Source organism: Cetorhinus maximus, chromosome 1 (assembly GCF_964194155.1).
Source record: "Cetorhinus maximus chromosome 1, sCetMax3.hap1.1, whole genome shotgun sequence".
In the NCBI taxonomy this organism is placed as follows: domain Eukaryota; kingdom Metazoa; phylum Chordata; class Chondrichthyes; order Lamniformes; family Cetorhinidae; genus Cetorhinus; species Cetorhinus maximus.
Window position 1 is genome coordinate 177066929 of NC_135879.1, and position 19655 is coordinate 177086583.

At 47.1% G+C, this 19655-nt stretch overlaps 1 protein-coding gene across 1 annotated transcript in view; it reads left to right on the forward strand.

The window, feature by feature from the left end:
* The window catches only part of LOC144685525 (fibroblast growth factor 10-like), a 187632-nt gene extending 180604 nt beyond the window's left edge, over positions 1-7028 (forward strand). The window contains exon 4 of the mRNA XM_078550123.1: positions 5505-7028. Within this exon, the coding sequence (XP_078406249.1) occupies positions 5505-5723 (219 nt within the window). The 3' untranslated portion in view covers positions 5724-7028. The remainder of the gene's footprint in view (positions 1-5504) is intronic.
* The last annotated feature ends 12627 nt before the right edge of the window (positions 7029-19655 follow it).

The following is a 19655-nucleotide window of genomic DNA, read 5'->3' on the forward strand; positions in this document are numbered from 1 at the left end:
AAGGAGCTGCCAGTTCCAGAGCTGGCATCTCTCCAGTCATCGCAGCCTTACCAGATGCAACGGTCACTGGCAGAGGGGCGGAGGAGCGGCCGACCTCATCCGGAACACCCTGAGAGGAGCCCGCATAGACAGCAGGCAGCTGCTGCACTGACGTGAGGTCGCTTTGGACCTCCCTGCTCACCGTGAATGGATGGGCACCGAGCTGGGAAACTTGGTGCCCAGAACATCTCCCACACTGGCACTGACCAGCTGAGGTCAATGCCGATGTGAGGGCTTGCTGGCCAAAGCGCATCCCACAAAGCCCTGTTTGGTCTCCTGGAGGAGCCTCTCCACGAGAGTTGCTACTCTCTCCATGGAGGAGGCATGGCGCTCGGACATGTAGCTCATTGCTTCTGTGATAGTCTGCATAGACTCCACCACCACGGACACCAAGCCAAGGATAGGCTCATGTATCTCCCCCAGATGCTCCCGCACACCTGGCTGCATTTCCTGCGTTTGCTGTGTCACGGACAACTCCAGAGGCACATCATCAGACACCGACTGAGCATGTGACTGGTCCCCTGCTGTCCTCCGACTGCTGGTGCCATGGGCACTCTCTGTCTCTGCCAGCTCCTCCAGCGACTGTGAAGTGTCCTCACCACTAGCCGATGATCTAATTCTCACCGAGGTGCTAGTATCTGCACTGGTGCCTGCCTGGCAGAGATGGTGTAACGCTGATGATTACGTGACTTCAGGGCCTTCAGGTGTGAGAGGGGGCCTCTGCTGCTCCACCTCCCGGCCCTGCTCCGCTGATGCTGAAAGGAAGAACAAGGACATTGGATCAGTTAATGTGGAGACAATGTCAATGTGTATCCCTGTCCCCCGGATCATTATGCGCTCATCCTTCCATAAGCAATGGTCAAGCCATGTTGCAAACTTCAATCACTGAACATTCAGCACTGCCATGGCTGTTGGGAGAACAATGGTGACATCACTGCTGGGCATACATACCTGCCTGTGGCACCCCAGCCTCACCGACACCAGTGGACCTGGGCACATGGCGCCTCTCCAGGTCTAGGACATCCTGCTTGAAGTGGCTGAGAATCGCCAACTGGGCCGACCCGCCACCAGTCCTCAACCTCTTGGCGGCATTATGTGCGTTCTTCTCCTGAAATGGAGAGAAGAGCATTGATTAGTGCTACTTGTACCTGGATTCTCTTCACGGATGGCCCACACCAACCAGAGTGGGACATTGCAGGGCTCCAGTGCCTCCTCACCCCGCTGCTGCCGAACACTCACACAAAGATGCAAGGCATGTCCACCCCCCATCCCCTTGGCCACATGCTGCCTACACCACATTTGGCACCACATGGTCTAACCTTCCATAGCAAGGAGGCGCAAGCATGTGGAGCACAGAGGACAGCAGATGGATCGGTGCCACGCCACCTTGAAACTCCCCTCCCAGCATGTCATCACCCTGACTTTGACATGTCCTGGAGTTCCAGCACAGCACCTAGGTGCAGCTCCTCCAGATTGCCCCCAAAACAGTCATGTGGGTCTCAGTGTACCACTTGCTGCGGGCGCAGAACCCATCTCTTCACCACCCTCTCAGGGTGACCTCAGCATGGGCAATATCTGCTGGCCCACCCAGCGAAGGACACATGCCGTCAATGATTCAATGCAGTCACTACACTCAGACTTGTTGGTAGGAGGGGGGGCACCGGGGCTGGGGGCGGGGGGGAGCGGGGGGGGGGGGGCGGGGTGGGGGTGGTTAAGTGACCATTGCCAACATTGTCCTCACCCTTCCTGAGCGCAACAGGTCGTTGGAACACTTGCGACACTGAATCCAGGTGCACCACACCACGTCGCGGGAGCTCATCACCTCCGCCACCTCCTCCCAGGCACGTTTGGTCATGTAGGGGGGGCCTCCTCTTCCTGTCCTGGGGTACCAGGACCTCCTGCCGTGCTGCCACCTCCTCGAGGAAGTCAGCAAGGCAATCATCAGAAAAGCGAGAGGCACTGTATCCCCCTGCCCTACTCTCCTGTCTGGCCTGCTCTCCAGCAGCGCTCTGGGGAGCCCTTCCACTGGCCGTGATTCACAGCCTTTGAAAGGCTGCAGCAGCTTTTTAAAATAGGCGGCCGGGTCACCATTGGACCCGGTGGTTGTTGTAGTCCTGCCGCTGCCCACCTACTCCCGCTGTCCTCGGGAGCCGCAATTCACGCTGAGCAGGCCTTAATTGGACCGCACGCATAAAATGGCGGCACAGGCCCGATCACAGGCGGCAATTGGTTCTGCGCCCACCTACGCCCGCTCCTGTACCACCCGCCCGACAGGCAGAAAATTCTGCCCCTGATAATCTTTCATCCCCTTGTTAATCAAGAAACTATCTAGCTCTGCCTTAAAAATATTCAAAGACTCTGCTTCCACTGTCCTTTGAGGAAGAGAGTTCCAAAGACTTACAACCCTCTGAGAGAAAAAAATTATTCTCACCTCTGTCTTAAATGAGCAATGCTTATTTTTAAACAGTGACCCCTAGTTCTAGATTCTCCCACAAGAGGAAGCATTCTCTCCACATCCACCCTGTCAAGAGCCCCTCAGGATCTTAAAGGTTTCAATTAAGTCGCCTCTTACTCTTCTAAATTCCAGTAGATACAAGCTTAAACTTTCCAGCCTTTCCACGTCAGACAACCCGCCCATTCCTGGTGTTAGCCTTCTCATAACTGCTTCCAACACATTTACCTCTTTCTTTAAATAACGACATCTGTACTATACACAATACGCTAGATGTGATCTCACCAATGCCTTGTACAGCTGAAGCATAATCTCCCTACTTTTGTAATCAATTCCTCTCACGATAAAGCTTCCTATTAGCTTTCCCAATTACCTGCTGTGCCTGCATAATAACTGTTTGTGATCCATGCACTAGGACACCCAGATCCCTGTGAATCTCAGAGCTCTGCAATCTCTCACCATTTTGATAATAAGCTTCTTTTTTATATTTCCTGCCAAAGTGAACGATTCATATTTGGCCACATTATACTCCATTTGCCAGATCTTTGCCCACTCACTTAACCTATATACGTCACTTTGTAGCCTCCTCACATCCTCTTCGCAGTTTACTTTCCTACCTATCTTTGTGTCATCAGCAAATTTAGCAACCATTCTTTCGGACCCTTCGTCCAAGTCATTTATAGAAATTGTAAGAAGTTGAGGCCCCAACACTGATCCTGTGGCACACCACTGGCTACATCCTGCCAACCAGAAAAATACCCATTTATGCCAACTCTCTGCTTCCTGTCAGCTAGCCAATCTTCTATCCATGCCAATATGTTACCCCCTACACCATGAGCTTTTATTTTCTGCAATAACCTTCGATGTGGTACTTTATCAAATACCTTCTGGAAATCTAAGTATAGAACATTCACTGGTTCTCCTTTATCCACAGCACATGTGACTCCTTCAAAGAACTCCAATAAATTGGTTAAACATGATTTCCCTTTTACAAAACCATGTTGACTCTGCCTGATTGCCTTGAATTTTTCTAAGTGCCCTGCTATAACATCTTTAATAATAGCTTCTGCCATTTTCCCTATGACAGATATTAGGCTAACTGGCCTATAGTTTCCTGCTTTATGTCTCCCTCCCTTTTTGAATAAAGGAGCAATATTTGCTATTTTCAAATCTAACGGAACCTTCACTAAATCTAGGGAATTTTGGAAAATTAAAACCAGTGCATCAACTATCTTACTAGTCAATTCTTTCAAGACCTCAGGGTGAAGTCCACCCAGACCTGGGGACTCGTCAGCCTGCAGCCCAACAATTTTCTCAATACCACTTCCCTGGTGATTGTAATTCTCCCAATTTTCTATCTCCCTTCCATTTCCTGATTTACAGCTATTTCCAGGATGTTACTTGTGTCCTCTAGAGTGAAGACCAAAGCAAAATACCTGTTTAATTCATCTGCTATCTCCCTACTTTCCGTTATCAGTTCCCCAGATGCACTGTCTATAGGAGCAATGCTCACTTTGTTAACTATTTTCTTATTTAAATATCTATCGAAAATTTTACTATCCATCTATATATTACTAGCTAGCTTTCTCTCATACTCTAATTTTTCCCTCCTTATTAATCATCTTGTCATTCTTTGCTGTTCTTTATATTCTTTCCAATCTTCTGACCTGCCACCAATCTTTAGGTAATTATATGCTTTTTCTTTAAATTTAATACTGCCTTGAACTTTTTTAGTTAGCCACGGATGGTGGACCCTCCCATTGGAATTTCTCTTTCTCATTGGAATGTATATATTCGGTGTATTCTGAAATATCTTTTTAAATGTCTGCCACTAATATATCCCTTAACCTCATTTGCCAGTTCACATTAGTGAGGTCTACTTTCATGCCCTCATAATTGCCCTTATTTGAGTTTAAAATACTGGTATTGGACACACTCATTTCTCCCTCAGAGTGAATGCAAAATTCAATCATATTATGATCGCTGCTGCCCAGGGGTGCCTTCACTAGGTCCCTCCCCTTCCTTGAATTCTCTGTCTCCAATTCTGGGTATGGGCTGCCTCCTAATATTTTTCTAAGCCCACTACCTCCCACAGTTATCTCGGCTGATCCTCATGCCCTGCTTCCTGTATGAGCTCCATTCCATTCTCCAGGTTTCTCCATCTGTTTCTCGTATCTGTTGTGATGATGCTACCTTTCACAACGTCACCTCTGACATGTCTTTTTCCTTAACTGAGGAGTTTCACCCCCACTATGGATGACAGTGTGCGACCCATTTTCTGCACATCTGCTCTCACCCCTTCCCCTCCCTCCCAGAACCATGATAGGGTTCCTAACTTTCCACCCCACCAGCCTCCGTATTAAAAGGATCATTCTCCGCCATTTCTACCACCCCACCATGATGCTGCCACCAAAGACATCTTCCCCTCCCCTTCCCTCCCCTGTCAGCATTCCGAAGGGACTGTTCCCTCCACGACACTCTGGTCACTCCTCTATCACCCCCAACACCTCATCCCTTTCCCATGGCATCTTCCCATGCAATCACAGGAGGCGTGACAGCTGCTCTTTTACCTTCTCACTGCTCACTGTCCAAGGCCCCAAACACTCCTTCCAGGTGAAGTAACAATTTACTTGCACATATTTGAATTTAGTATACTGTATTCGCTGCTCACAATGCAGTCTCACTCGGGAATCCCGCCAACTTCCCCGTCGCCTGGATTAAATATCCCCTGATCTCCTGACCCATTAGTTTGCAGCGGAGCACCCTGGTGCTTGAGCAAATATGTAGTGAACATTTTTTTATCATAGAACATCATAGGCAAGTAGAATATATGTTAGTCATTCAGTTCACAGTAAAGGCATTTAATAATGTTGCAACCCTGGTCCAAGACTTTACACCAAATTAAAACTTTGGTGATGTTCTAATCCATTGTCACATTGCACAGAAATTAAGGATTGTTGTGTAATTCTGTAAGTTCAATTTTTGTAACATTGTTTTAATTTTTGTTTTGCAGAAAGAATTTAATAATGACTGCAAACTTAAGGAAAGAATAGAAGAGAATGGTTACAACACCTATGCTTCCATGAAGTGGAAGCACAATGAACGGCAAATGTTTGTGGCCTTAAATGGAAAAGGGTCTCCACGGAGAGGACACAAAACAAGGCGGAAACATCCTTCAGCCCATTTTCTACCAATAGTGGTGAGACAGGATGTCTCCATAATATCAGAATAGAATCAATGAAGACACACTTTCGCAGTAATGAGTCCTGGTATTAATTCAACACTGCATTTCATTCCAAGCATGGCAAGACTCTATTAAATGTGGAAGTCTTAGTAATGAACATTATCAGCGCTCAGGCAGTAAACTCACAGACATCTGCTTGTAAAACTTGGAACAAGCCTTTGATATTCAAATAATTGTTACTGGCACAAGGAGTTCCCAGGCCAGTAAAGATTGAAGCAATTGGAGAGGACGTATTTCACTGGCGGGCAATGGCAAAATATCTTGTGATGCAACCTGAAGCACGAGAGGCAATGCAGTTGTACAATGTTGTATGATCTTTGTGAGAAGATGTTATTTATGGAGTACTAACCCATATCAAAGACATTATGCTCATTCAAGCCTGATTATCCAATGAGTGGTTAAACACGCAAACGTTTATCTGGAAGCACTTTGGGTCAGATGCGAGAACAACTGTTTTCTGTAACTACACTTCAGCACAATAGACAGGCTCCAAAAGTATATATAAATGCACGAAATGTAAAGCTGCTCTAACAAAATGAGTCTTGAGTTGCTGTTCAGTTGATCAATTCTGAATTCAACTTTTAAAGTGTGCTTACGTTGCAGAGACAGCAAGACTCCACAAAGTAAAACGTTGTAAAATTAGCTTGGTAATGATCCTTAATTGAAAATAATCTCTAGAAAATAAATACTTATGTTTGCCATTAAAATAGTAATAATATTACATCACAACTTATTAATCTTCTTAAAATGGCCCCAACCATTTTGCCGAAAACTAGATTCATTTTGATAGAGCAGGTCAAAAATAGTAACAGTATACGTCCCTTTTTCATTGTAACACACTATGTAAGTTGCATTAAGCCTCTTTTGCAGTGAGTAGAAAAATACAAGTAGTAGTCAAATTGTATTTTGTTCTAAATACTTTTAAAGATATTTCTATTAAGATTAATATTGATGCTGCATTCCCTTCACACTTCATTATTGTAAAATGGTTTGTTTATTTTTGTTGTTTGGGAATAGTATTTTTGGTACAAAGAAGAGTTTTTGACAAGTCAGACTGTAGATTAATTTGTTCTAGAATTTAACCCCTTTGTTACTGGTGTCCCATGATTATTTAACTTGTGTCATTCCAGGCATCTCTAGCCAGCATGTCAGATATTTAATCTATTGTTTGTTTGAACGATAGCTGTACAAAAGATGTTTTCTACATTGCATAGTGGAAAACAATCATTTGATCACTCTCCTGGTTTCTTTAATAAAGTTGGTTGTCTCTCACATGTGGGACAATATATCTTAGCTAGATTTTGTATTTCAGTTGAAAGGATTAGAACTTGAATGGAATAGTTCCCCAAATTTTCACCTTCGGAGTGAGAAATGTTTTTATTTCCTTTCCAGTTTTCTCCTCATTCCCCTTCAGACTAATAGCAGCAATTTATACTTGGGGTACGATTCTGCAGGAACTGACAATACTTCAGTGCCTCCTCGCCTGAGTAACTATTGTTCATGCCTGGATAGTTGACCGGTGCGTTGGACAATGTACAGTAGTCACCGCTTGGTTTTTAACCAACATTCACATTTGCGCATTTTCTGATTGGATCATTGAATCAACTGTGGGAAAATTGGTCAATTTTTGCCCTCTGTATTCTGGGAATATACAGGCTAATTTTCTAACCCTCACTGTTGTCCATGCGGAGATGTCCTAACTCAGCACAGATCTTGCCTCTTCTTTGCTTGTACTGGCTCACAACCAAACCACATGGTGCATCTGCTGACTAGGCCCCTCAAGGGAGCTGATAATATATTTTCTTGACTCTGAAATCTGGCGTTCTTGCTTTATGTGTTGCTATAGAATTCCTTTTTTTTAAGTGCCTAATGAAGAAGTTCTTGGAATTAGATCAGAGGGGTAATTTTTACCAAGGTGATCGCCCAGCAAGGAGCTTTATCCAGCCTGAACAACAAAATGGGAGCTTGGGCACTTGCAGACCAAAAATTTCCATCCATTCATTTCGATAAAGGAAAAAACACAGGGGATTGTGAACTGAATTTTTAATAAGCAGTCCCAGTGGGTAAGGCTCCTAGCCAGAAGAGTTGTCTCATAAAGATGTCTTTCACATAGGAGCATTGCTTTATTTCTTACTGTGGAAATTCCTTCCAACACCTGGTACAAAACATGTAACCTTGGTGGGTATTGGTTTACTGGAAAGTAAAGGAGACCATCAGAACCACATAATGTTCTTATCCACTGTTATCAAATGGTGATTGTTACTCATTGTAACTGTACTGTACATTTAAAATAGCTGTTAAGAAGAAGCTGGCCGGAGTTCTTACTTTTCTACAAAATCAGACTTAAAGTGATATTTCACTAAATGCTGCACGAAAAGTCCACTTGTTTGGGCTTATGAAGCTATTGCTATTAAGATTAGTACTGCATCCATTCATGTTTTGTCATTGTAAAGTGGCCTGTTTATTTTTTGTTGTTTAGGAAATGGTATTTTTGCTTTTGAAAACGGACTCAAAATAATTGGAAATTCAGGCCTCCCAGTGATGATTGCTTTACTGATTGCCAAACTAAAGGGAAGAATTTTCCATTCGGCGTGCGGGCATGCGCCTGACACGCCAGAACATAAAATGATGCGCGATGACGTCGGGCATGTGTCCCGACATCATCACGCCATCTCACAATATTTAGTTCAGCGGGCGCGCACCAGAGTGGGCTGTACGCCCGCCAATAATTGAAAGGCCTTTTAAGGCCATTAACGTACTAATTAACTTCAAATTTACACTGCCCGTCCAACCTAATTGTTAGCTGGCAGCCTAATGGTTGGCAGGCAGGCGTAAAGGCCAAGAGGCCTTTACCTTTTTTAAGAAACCTCATCCACGAGTGGGATGAGGTTTCCTAAACTAATGCTAATTATATAAAAACTTTATTTTGAAAATAAAAACATGTCCCATCTCATGTGACACAGCCACATGAGGGGACATGTTTCATTAAATTTTAACTGTCCTTATTTTTTTCTTTAAAAGCGCTTTAATCTCCCTGAGGCAGCTCCGTGCCTCAGGGAGATTAAAGCGCGCTTTCACGCGCATGCGCGAAAGAGCGCTAGACCTGACTCTCCCTCCTTCCCCCTACCCGCACAAGTAGCACTCAGTGCTACCGCTCGGGATCCACGCAGGGCGGGCCTTAATTGGCCCGCCCGCATGAAATTGCAGTGCGGAGCCGATCGCAAGTGGCCGTTGGCTCCACGACCACCCCCGCCCGCTCCCGCCGAGCCTGCCCAACCAATGTAAAATGCTAGCAAAAGTGTTTAATTTTGCTGTTAAACCCGCATAATATATGCTGTGCCTGGATTGTTCTGGTAACCAATAAAGAGGCCTAAAACTTCAACATTTTTGAGCCTACCTTCAACAGCAGAACGTACTGGATTTTGGTGTAGCACTTAGAGAAATACACTTTAAGAATTAAGTGTGATTTGGTTTTGTAGATGACAAGAAATTAGACCAGCTTCTTCTTAGCAGCTATTTTTAAGGGCGGAATCATCCCAGATTTGCACTAAGTGCAGTAGTGGGCGGGCAGGTAAAACGACCCGCCGGCCGTGATGGCGGGTTTTTACACCATATCGTCCCAAACCCACCACATTACTTATGCATTCCCAGGAAACACGCCGTTTCCATAGCAGGCAGGTACTCATTCGACCGCCACGCCATCACCTCGCTGCTTCATCACTCCGGGTGCCATATCAGTCCAGTCGCGCGCACACATCTCAGTGCTTCCAGTCCACAAATACTGAAGTGAAGATATCCACAAAAGGCAAAAAGACTGCAGCCCCCAGGTTTAATGACACATCACTAGAATGCCATTTGGGTGCCGTGGAGGCCTGCTGTGATATCCTCTACCCCTGCTCTGGCTGCAGGATGGGCAGCGGCATCACCAATCCAGCATGGCAGACGGTGGCAGAGGTGGTCAGTGCCAATGCTGCATAGAAGAGGTTGGCCATCCAATGCCAATAGAGAATGAATGGATCTCACCCATGCAGCCAGGGTATGGTAACCATCTCATCACTCTAAAGTCTCACACTCAAGCCCATTCGCTGGCATCTGATGCCAGCTCAAGGGACATCACCACCCATTCTCAAAGACATATCCTCACATGTCTATCTGGCCTCATCTCCTCTGGAGACTGCCTCCTCAGCCCACACAATCTTGAAGCCACTTGCACAGATCAACATGTGCCCCCACACACACCCTGGGATACCCTCCTTCTCCAGTACAGCTCTCGTCCTGCAGCCTCCTCCCTTGCCTGAGGCCACTTCCCCCCACTTCCCCAAGCAAGACCTTGCCCTGCAGCCATTGAAAAGTCACCCACATATGGCTGATCTGGTAGGTAGAGACCTACCTGTGAACCCCTGTAAAAGTGATGCCTGTGAAGCCTAGCGCTGACGACTGCCAGTGCTGACCAAAACAAGATAGGCAAACAAACCTTGAAGTCCCGAGCGAAGTGCAGCCCACCAGGTGCACGTCGCTTATGTGCTGTTGTGAAACACATCGGTGTCTATCCCCACCAATGTGGGCGGTTGATCCAGTGGGGACTGCGGGGGGAAGAGTCTGGCAGGTTGGCCTTATAATGATATGCCGATGTATTACAATGAGGTTCCCGACATCCGATGGCGGGTAATGTGGCCCACCATTGGCAGGCAGAGTGAATGATAGCAAACAGGTTTCACAACGTCATGAAACCAATTTCTGGCCTTCTTGTCATGATGTCCCCTCATGCCACCGAACATGCCGGCAGGCACGGAAAATCCCGGCCTAAGTGTTTACAGTAATGCATAGTTACATCATTCATTAAAATAAATGATTATCCTACAATATGGAAGCGCTGCATGAATAGAGCAAGCATTAGCTACGAAACTTGACATCTTAATATAAGATTTTCAAATGCGTTTGTTACCAATTGGAGCGTAACATCATTATCTTTTTTCATTGTAATAATCATAGTATAATATCAAAAAAACGGAGCATGTTACACTTCAAATGATAAAAATAAACCCTTTGCTGCCGCACTGTTTCTTGAGGAATAAACCAAGAAGCTGCACTTGAGATGTAAAGGATTTCTAGAGCTGAATATGACAGAAAAGAAAGAAAGCACATCTTATTAATAAACATAAGGCATCTAGTGGTCTTTCGAAGAATTCACAAAACACACTATGCTTGTGGCTGGCAGATTGGAGTGTCAACCACAATTGGAACCTGAGCCAGCAACCACAACAGCATAAAGGGAGTGTCTAAACCACTACACTACCAGACCACAACAATTACTATACATTTATAAGATTCATTTCTATCTTTCTTCCTTCCCCTTTCTTTTAATTGTCATAATCCCTATTCATTATAGCAGTAGAAACCTTTAGGCTAATAGTAGACAGAAGGTTACAATAAACAATAGGCATACAATGGAGCACTATTTATTTATTTAATTATTTAGTCCAAGGGAAAGCTGATCTTAAGTAAGTTTTAATAGTCATAGAGTTATTTTGTTCTTTGGTAAAATAATGAAAATAAAGACAATATTGTATGTTGAGATTTCCTGTCACTGGTTTACTTTTTTAAATTTATTCTAAAGAAAATTGTGCAGCTATTTTATAAAGTGCACTCATCAATTGTGCTACAAGAAAGCTTTTGTCAGATTATATCATGGCTATGGACATTATTGGCTGATTATCTATTTCCAACATAATAATCATGTGCCAAGAAGACGTAACTTTTGTGTGGGATCGACACAGACCCATATTCAGATCAGGGTTTCTCAGTTTATTTACACACTGACCCATCATAGAACCCTACGGACAGCTTTTTCAATCTTACATTGTATGAATTTTCCACTGCTCCTGCAGCAGAAGTGATATAATACTATTTTTAAGCTGTCAAATCTACCAGTTGTTAATCATTACAATTTGCTGATGGCAACAGGAATGACTCACATGATAATCCCTCAAATTGTTAATGAGTTGGCAATTGCCCAGGATATCAATTTAGTAAACAGCTTCATTACTTTTCATACCATAGCAAATGTATTGAACATAACTGCATCTTAAAGCAGAAGTGCAGCCCACCATAAGAATGAAGACACTGTCAATCTTTTTTATATTAAGCAAGATAACCCTAAAAATCTATAGACTTCCTGGTGGATTCCTTTCGTAGCTTCCTCAGGAATCCATTGGAAGACCAGAATCCAGGGGGTCCAGTACACCAGGAACTTGCCTTGCCCAGGAAGACCCATTTGGTTTTGTAAGAGGTGCAGCCTCTGTCCATCCACTGTTAATAAGGCCAGAGGTATAGGATTAGGCAGGGCCAAAGGCAGGGACCTCAGAGTTCTGAAGACTGCAGCCTTTCTGCCAGTGGAAATGGAATCAGTGACTGGTGAAATCAAGTGTACCGGGATAAGATTGAGGGGGAACTAGAGCCTAACTAGAGCTCCTGGCCAGGATTGTGGCCTGAAATCTTTACAAGGCACTCTATTGTTTTCACATACAAGTCCCTTACAGGTATTTGGAGTACAGTGGCATAATGCTTCTGTTATTGGCCTAGTAATTCAGAGGCCTGAACTCATGATCTAGAGGCATGAGTTCAAATCCCACAAAAGCAGATGTGGGACTTAAATTAAACAAATCAAGAATAGAAACTGATATCAACAATGATATGAAACTGTCAAATTGTCATTAAAACTCATCTAGTTCACCAATATTCTTTAGAGAAGGAAACCTGCTACCATTACCTGGTCCGGCCTATACGTGACTCCAGATACACTGACTCTTAACTGCCCTTTGAAATGGCCTGGCAAGCCAATGACAAGTTGTTTTCAAGAAGGTGGCTCACCACCAACTTCTCAAGGGCAATTAGGGATGGGTAATAAATACTGGCCTTGCCAGCAATGCCCACATCGCATGAATAAATGAAAAAAACAAAGTGGGCCACTGGGGCAGTTTGTAATCATTTCAGTAGGTACTGCATCACAGTAGGCTTCGCTATAGATCAATGTTCTTTAAAATTATGGTAGATGTGATGGAGTCTTAGCCTTCATTCAATGGTAGTACTTTCACCCATTAATCAGATGGATGTGGATTCAAGTCCCACTCCAAATACTTGAGCACAAAACTTAGGGTGACAGTCCAATGAGGGGCAGAACTTTACAGCCCCATTTTGGTGGAGGCGGGGCCATAAAATGCAGCGAGCCATTCAAAAGTCCATTGACCTCAGCAGGACCACAGAATTCTGCCAGTATAAGATTCTGCCTGGGAGTTCTGCACTGTTGGAGTGATTATACTTCAAAGGTGCTTCAAACTGTAAAATATTTTGGTGCATCCTGAGGTTGTGAAAGGCACCAAGTAAGACATTCTTTCTTCACTGAACTCAGTAAATTTCCTGAATAAAAAATGCCATTACAGTGACAGTAATGACATTAATTATTAATTAATAAGCCACAACTACCTATCTAAATCTGCAAGCATTTATATCTTTCAATTGCTTTGGCTGAACAGAAAGATTTAGACAAACAGGATGGCATGGATTTCACAGTCAATAGTGAAGTGACAGTGCTCGTGAAGAAAGTGGCCCACAAAGATCTAGCCATTTCTGTGGAGTGGATTTCCCCTTTTCCAACATCAATGTGAACCTGATGCCAGGTTCAAAAGGGAATTGGATTGCTACCTGAAAAGAAATAATGCGCAAGGTTACGGGGATAAGATAGGGGAGTGTGACTAGGTAGAATGCTCTTTCAGAGAACCAGTGCAGACTCAATGGGCTGAATTTTCCCTTTGGCGTGCAGGGGTGGGCCCCGCATATCTGCATGTAAAATGGTGCGCAGTGACATCGGGCAGGCGTCCCGACGTCACCACGCGCCATCATGATATTTCGCTGGGCGGGCACGCGATGATGTCCAACGCGTGCCCACCATTAATTAACGGCCCACTTAAGGCCCTTGAGTATTCAATTGACGCCGATTTTTTGGCACCTGTGCAATCTTCAGGTTGGCACACGGGCGCAATAGGCAGGCGGGTAGGACACATTTGTATTAACCTCATCCACGGGTGGGATAAGAGGGCTCATTGGGGTCGTGAATGTGCACAGTCAAGTATTTATTTTTGAAAGTTTTTCAAACTTGCCTGTGTGATCTGCAATACTTCAAAATGCATTCCAGCTGCTTTTTCTAGACTCTTAACCTTCAGGTCAGCACTCTGCAGTGAGGAATCTTTTCTGGGCCTGCAGGTTTCAGGAAGCCTTCCCTTAGCCTGGGAATGGGAGCTGAACTCTCCACTGGAGGCAGCTCCTCTGAGGAGGAAGGGAGGGCTAGAAGGGGGAGGAGGCCAGGGATGCACATTCAGCCTTCAGGGGGGCCACCTTTGGGAGGACAGGCGCAGGTACGAGGGGCGCAGGGCCAACAGAAAGTCCAACGTGGAAGGAGCTGCAGAAAATGCCACTATCCTGCTGCCAGGGTATACAAGCGGTGAAGCAGCTACCTCAATATGTCTGAGGTGCAGTGCCAAAGGAGGCTCTATCTCCCAAGGGAGACAGTCAACTATATCTGTCAGATGATTGGGCCTGAGATCTCCATGAACTGTGTGGGTGAGCACCCCATGCCAGTGGCTCTAAAGGTCTCAGCTGCCCTCAACTTCTATGTCTCTGGCTCCTTCCAGGGGTCAGTGGGTGATCTTTGCGGTGTCTCCCAATCAGCTGTCCACACTTGTGTCAAGCAGGTGACAGAGGCACTGATCAGCCATGCATTGACCCTCATCCACTACCGTTGGGACCAGGCAAGCCAGAAACAACGAGCCAGAGGCTTCGTGGCCATTGCTGGCTTCCCCCGCATCCAGGGTGCAATAGACTGTACACATGTGGCCATCAAGGCGCCAGCAGCTGAGCCCGGTGCCTTCATCAACAGGAAGGGCTTCCACTCCATGAACATGCAGATAGTGTGTGATCACAGGATGCTGATTCTACAAGTCTGTGCAAGGTACCCAGGCAGTTCCCACGACGCCTACATCCCAGGTGCCGGGGTTCTTCAGTGCTCCAGCCGGTTGGATGGATGGCTGCTGGGTGACAAGGACTATCCCCTCAGAAAGTGGCTCATGACCCCTCTCTTCCATCCAAGAACAGAAGCTGAGCAGCGGTACAATAGGAGCCACGGCACCACAAGGACTGCGGTGGAGAGAGCCATCAGTCTTCTCAAGATGTGCTTCCGATGCCTGGACTGCTCAGGGGGCGCATTCCAGTACTCCCCAAATCATGTGTCGGTGATAGTGGTTGCATGCTGCGCTCTCCACAATCTTGCGCTGGAAAGGGGCGACGCTGTGAACGATGAAGACGTTGACGCAGTGGCTCCGGCTGCACACAATGAATCCAGCAGTGAGTCCGAGGATGAGCACGCACAGGGAAATGCTGAGGGGGTAGACGCTGACCCGGGAATACTCCAGGGAGGCAGGGACACCCGGGAGGCTTTAATCCAACAAACCTTCAGCTAGCACACCACAGATGATCCACCAGGTCAAGCCTGGGCTTTCGGCTCGATACCTGACACCTCAGTGCAAAATCTGCCAGGTTAGCAACAGTAACTAACGGCCTTGTTAATAAAGCTGAATGTCCAACAAAGCACTCATTAGAGTTTAAAGAACCATATATATGCAGAAGAGAAGAGGCACCCTCAGCCATGGTGACATGGCACTTTAAAAAGTACTCATCCAGATGAGCACTTGGCACATCATAACATTCAAGGCTATGGGCCAAGTGCTGGTAAATGGGATTAGGTAGGTAGGTCAGGTGTTTCTCACGTGTCGGTGCAGACTCGATGGGCCAAAGGGCCTGTTCTGCACTGTGAGATTCTGTGATTCTATGATTCTGTGACATATCTGAATTTAATGTGTCAAGCAAAGCAACTTATTACAAAAAAAAGACAATAGTGTTACAAATCAAATAACATCATAAGGGCCTCATCTCGGGCCAACATAAAAGCACCAGTGAAAAACCCGTGGTGTGCCTAAGGTGCCTTATGCTTTCGTTTCCAGGTGCTAAGCCTTGGTACTGCCACATCGCTCGGAGTGGCACCTGAGCCAGCCCGCTGACTCTGCTGTCCTGTTGGCCTTGATGGCCTTGGCGGGCGTCCTCTGGCCCGTGGAGCCTGTGCTGGCACTGCCTGGGAGGTATCTGCCAGTTCCACAGCTGGCATCTCCCCAGTCATTGCAGCCTCACCAGATGAGACAGTCACTGGGAGAGGGGCGGAGGGGCTGCCGCCCTCATCCGGAGCGCCCTGAGAGAAGCTTGCAGAGACGATAGGCAGCTGTTGCGCCAACGTGAGGTCGCTTTGGATCCCCATGCTCACGGTGGATGGATGGGCACCGAGCTGGGAAACTTGATGCTCACACCATCTCCCACACTGGCACTGACCAGCTGAGGTCATTGCCGATGTGAGGTCTTGCTGGTCAGAGCGCATCCCCAGGAAGCCCTGGCGGGTCTCCTGGAGTAGGCTCTCCACGAGAGTCGACAATCTCTCCATGGAGGACGCTTGGCACTCGGACACGTGGCTCATAGCTTCAGGGATCATCTGTGTAGACTCCTCCACAACGGAGACCAAGCCAAGCATAGCCTCATGTGTCTCCCCCAAATGCTCCTGCAAACCCGGCCACATTTCCTGCACCTGCTGCATCGCGGACAACTCCAGAGGCACATCATCAGGCACCGACTGAGCATGTGCCTGGTCCCCTGCAGTCCTCCGACTGCTGGCACCATGGGCACTCTCTTTCTCTGCCAGCTCCTCCAGCAACTGTGAAGTGCCTTCACTCCTGTGCCTGGGGACAATAACCAATGTTCTAACTCCCACCGAGGTGCTAGTATCTGCATTAGTGCCTGCCTGGCAGAGATGGTGTGACACTGGTGAGGCTTCAGGGCCCTCCGGTGTGAGAAGGGGCCTCTGTGCCTCCTCCTCCCGGCCCTGCTCCAATGATGATGAAAGGAAGAACAAGGACAGTGGATCACTTAGCATGGAGGCAATGACAAAGTGCATCCCTGTCCCCCGGATCATTATGCGCTCATCCTTCCATAAGCAATGGTCAAGTCAGGTTGCAAAATTAAATCATTTAACATTCAGCAGTGCAATGGCTGTTAGGAGGACAGCGCTGACCTCACTGTTGGGCATAAATGCCTGGCTATGGCACCCCAGCCTCACCGACACCGGTGCACCTGGCTGCATGGCACCTCTCCAGATCCAGGGCCTCCTGCTCAAACCGGTTAAGAACGGCGATCTGTACCTGGCCACCGCCAGTCCTCGCATACTCTGCCACGTTATGAGCATTCTTCTCCTGAAAATGAGAGACGAGCATTGATTAGTGAAAATTGTACATGGACTCTCTTCACGCACGGCCCACCCCAACCAGAGTGGGACATTGCAGGGCTCCAGTGCCTCCTCACCCCGCTGCTGCTGAACACTCACACAAATGTGCTAGGCTTGCTCCCCACCCTCCCACCCCCCTGCTTGGCCACATGCTGCCTACATCACATTAGGCACCACACGGTATATCCTTCCACATCAAGGAGGCGCACGCACGTGGAGTGCACAGGGCAGTGGATGGTTCGTTGCCACACCACCTTGAAGCTCCCTTCCCAGCATCTCATCACCCTGACTTGGACATGTCCTGCAGTTCAAGCACAGCGCCTAGGTGCAGCTCCTCCAGGTTGTCCCCACACCAGTCATGTGGGACTCAATGTAACACATGCTGCGGGGGCAAAACACATCTCCTCATCACCCTCTCAGGCTGACCTCAGCATGGGCAGTATCTGCTGGCCCACCCAGCGAAGGGCACATGCCATCAATGATTCAGTGCAGTCACGACACTCGGACTTGAGGGGGGCGCGGTGCAGCATGGGGGGCAAGCCGACCTGCTGGGTTAAGTGACCAATGCCAACATGGTACTCACCTTTCCAGAGCGGACAAATCATTGAAGCATTTGTGACACTGGATCCAGGTGTGCCGCACCATGTCACGGGAGCTCACCACCTCCGCCACCTCCTCCCACGTACATTTCGTCATGTGGGAGGGCCTCTTCCTCCCATCCTGGGGAACCAGCACCTCCTGCCGTGCTACCACCTCCTCGAGGAGGGCAGTAAGGCAGTCATCCAAAAAACAAGGGGCACACTGGCCCCCCGCCCTACCCACCCGGCCTGGACTGTCCCGCCGCCCTACCCTCCAGCCTGGCCTGCTCCGCTGGCCTACCCTCCAGACTGGCCTGCTCACCAGAAGCCCTCTGCTGTGGCCTTTCACTTGTCATCGTGAGCAGCCTAGAAAAGGCTGCCAGGCCTTCATTTAAACAGGCTGCCAGGTCGCCATTGGGCCCGGTGGTCTGTCCACGCCCGCCGCTGCCCACCCACTCCCGCTATCCTTGGGAGTCAAGAAATACGCTGGGCGGGCCTTAATTGGCCCACCCGCATAAAATGGCAGTGCAGACCCAATCGCGGGCAGTGATCAGGTTCGCACCCGCCCACGCCCACTCCCGCTCCTCCCCCCTGCCAAACAGAAAATTCAGCCCAATGGGCCAAATGGCCTCCTTCTGCACTATAAAGATTCTGTGATTCTATTCTGTGAGTCTGTGAAATCAAGGGCGACTTCAGGCATCTAGCCACAATGATATCGCCAAGGAGGACAAGCACATTGCAATATTCTAACAAAAAACAATATAAGAAGCAAAATTTTCACCATTAGTTAAAAATTTTAAAGAAAGCAAAATTAAAGATTATTGCTTACACAGGATCAAGATAGAATCAAAAATATCATAAACAACCTTTTAAAAAAAAGATATCTTATTTTAAAAATGTGGATTGAATGATCATAATCAATATTCTGGCAATAGTACTGAAGACTTGTGCTCCAGAACTTGCCACACCCCTAGACAAGCTGTTCCAGTACAGCTACATCGCTGGCTATGTGGAAAATTGCCCAGGTATGTCCTGTACACAAAAAGCAGGACAAGTCCAACCCAGCCAATTACTCTCCAATCAGCCAACTCTCCATCATCAGTAAAGTAATGGAAGGGGTCAGCAACAGTGCTATCAAGCGGCACTTGCTTAGCAACAACCTGCTCACTGATGCTCAGTTTGGGTTCCACCAAGGTCACTCAGCTCTGACCTCATTATAGCCTTGGTTCAAACATGGAAAAAAGAGCTGAACTCTAGAGGTGAGGTGAGAGTAACTGCCCTTGACATTGAGGCCACATTTGACTGAGCATGGCATTAAGAGCCCCAGCAAAACTGGAGTCAATCGGAATCAGGAGGAAAACTCCATTGGTTGGAGTCATACCTAGCACAAAGAAAGACGGTTGAGGTTGTTGGAGGTCAATCATCTCAGTTCCAGGACAGGAGTTCCTCAGGGTAGTGTCCTAGGCACAACCATCTTTAGCTGCTTCATCAATGACGTTCCTTCCATCATAAGGTCAGAAGTGGGGATGTTCGCTGATGATTGCACAATGTTAAGCACCATTTGTGACTCCTCAGATACTGAAGCAGTCTATGTCCAAACACAGCATGACCTGGACAATATCCAGGCTTGGGCTGACAAGTGGCAAGTAACATTCACGCCACACAAGTGTCAGCCATTGATCATCTCCAACAAGAGGTAATCTAGCCATTGCCCCTTGACATTCAATGGCATTACCGTCACTGAATCTCCTACTATCAACATCCTGGGGTTACCATTGACCAGAAACTGAAATGGACTAGCCATATAAATACTGTGGCTGCAAGAGCAGATCAGAGGCTAGGAATCCTGCAGCGAGTAACTCACCTCCTGACTCCCCAAAGCATGTCCACCATCTACATGGCACAAGTCAGGAGCATGATCGAATACTCTCCACATTCCTGGATGAGTGCAGCTTCAACAACACTCAA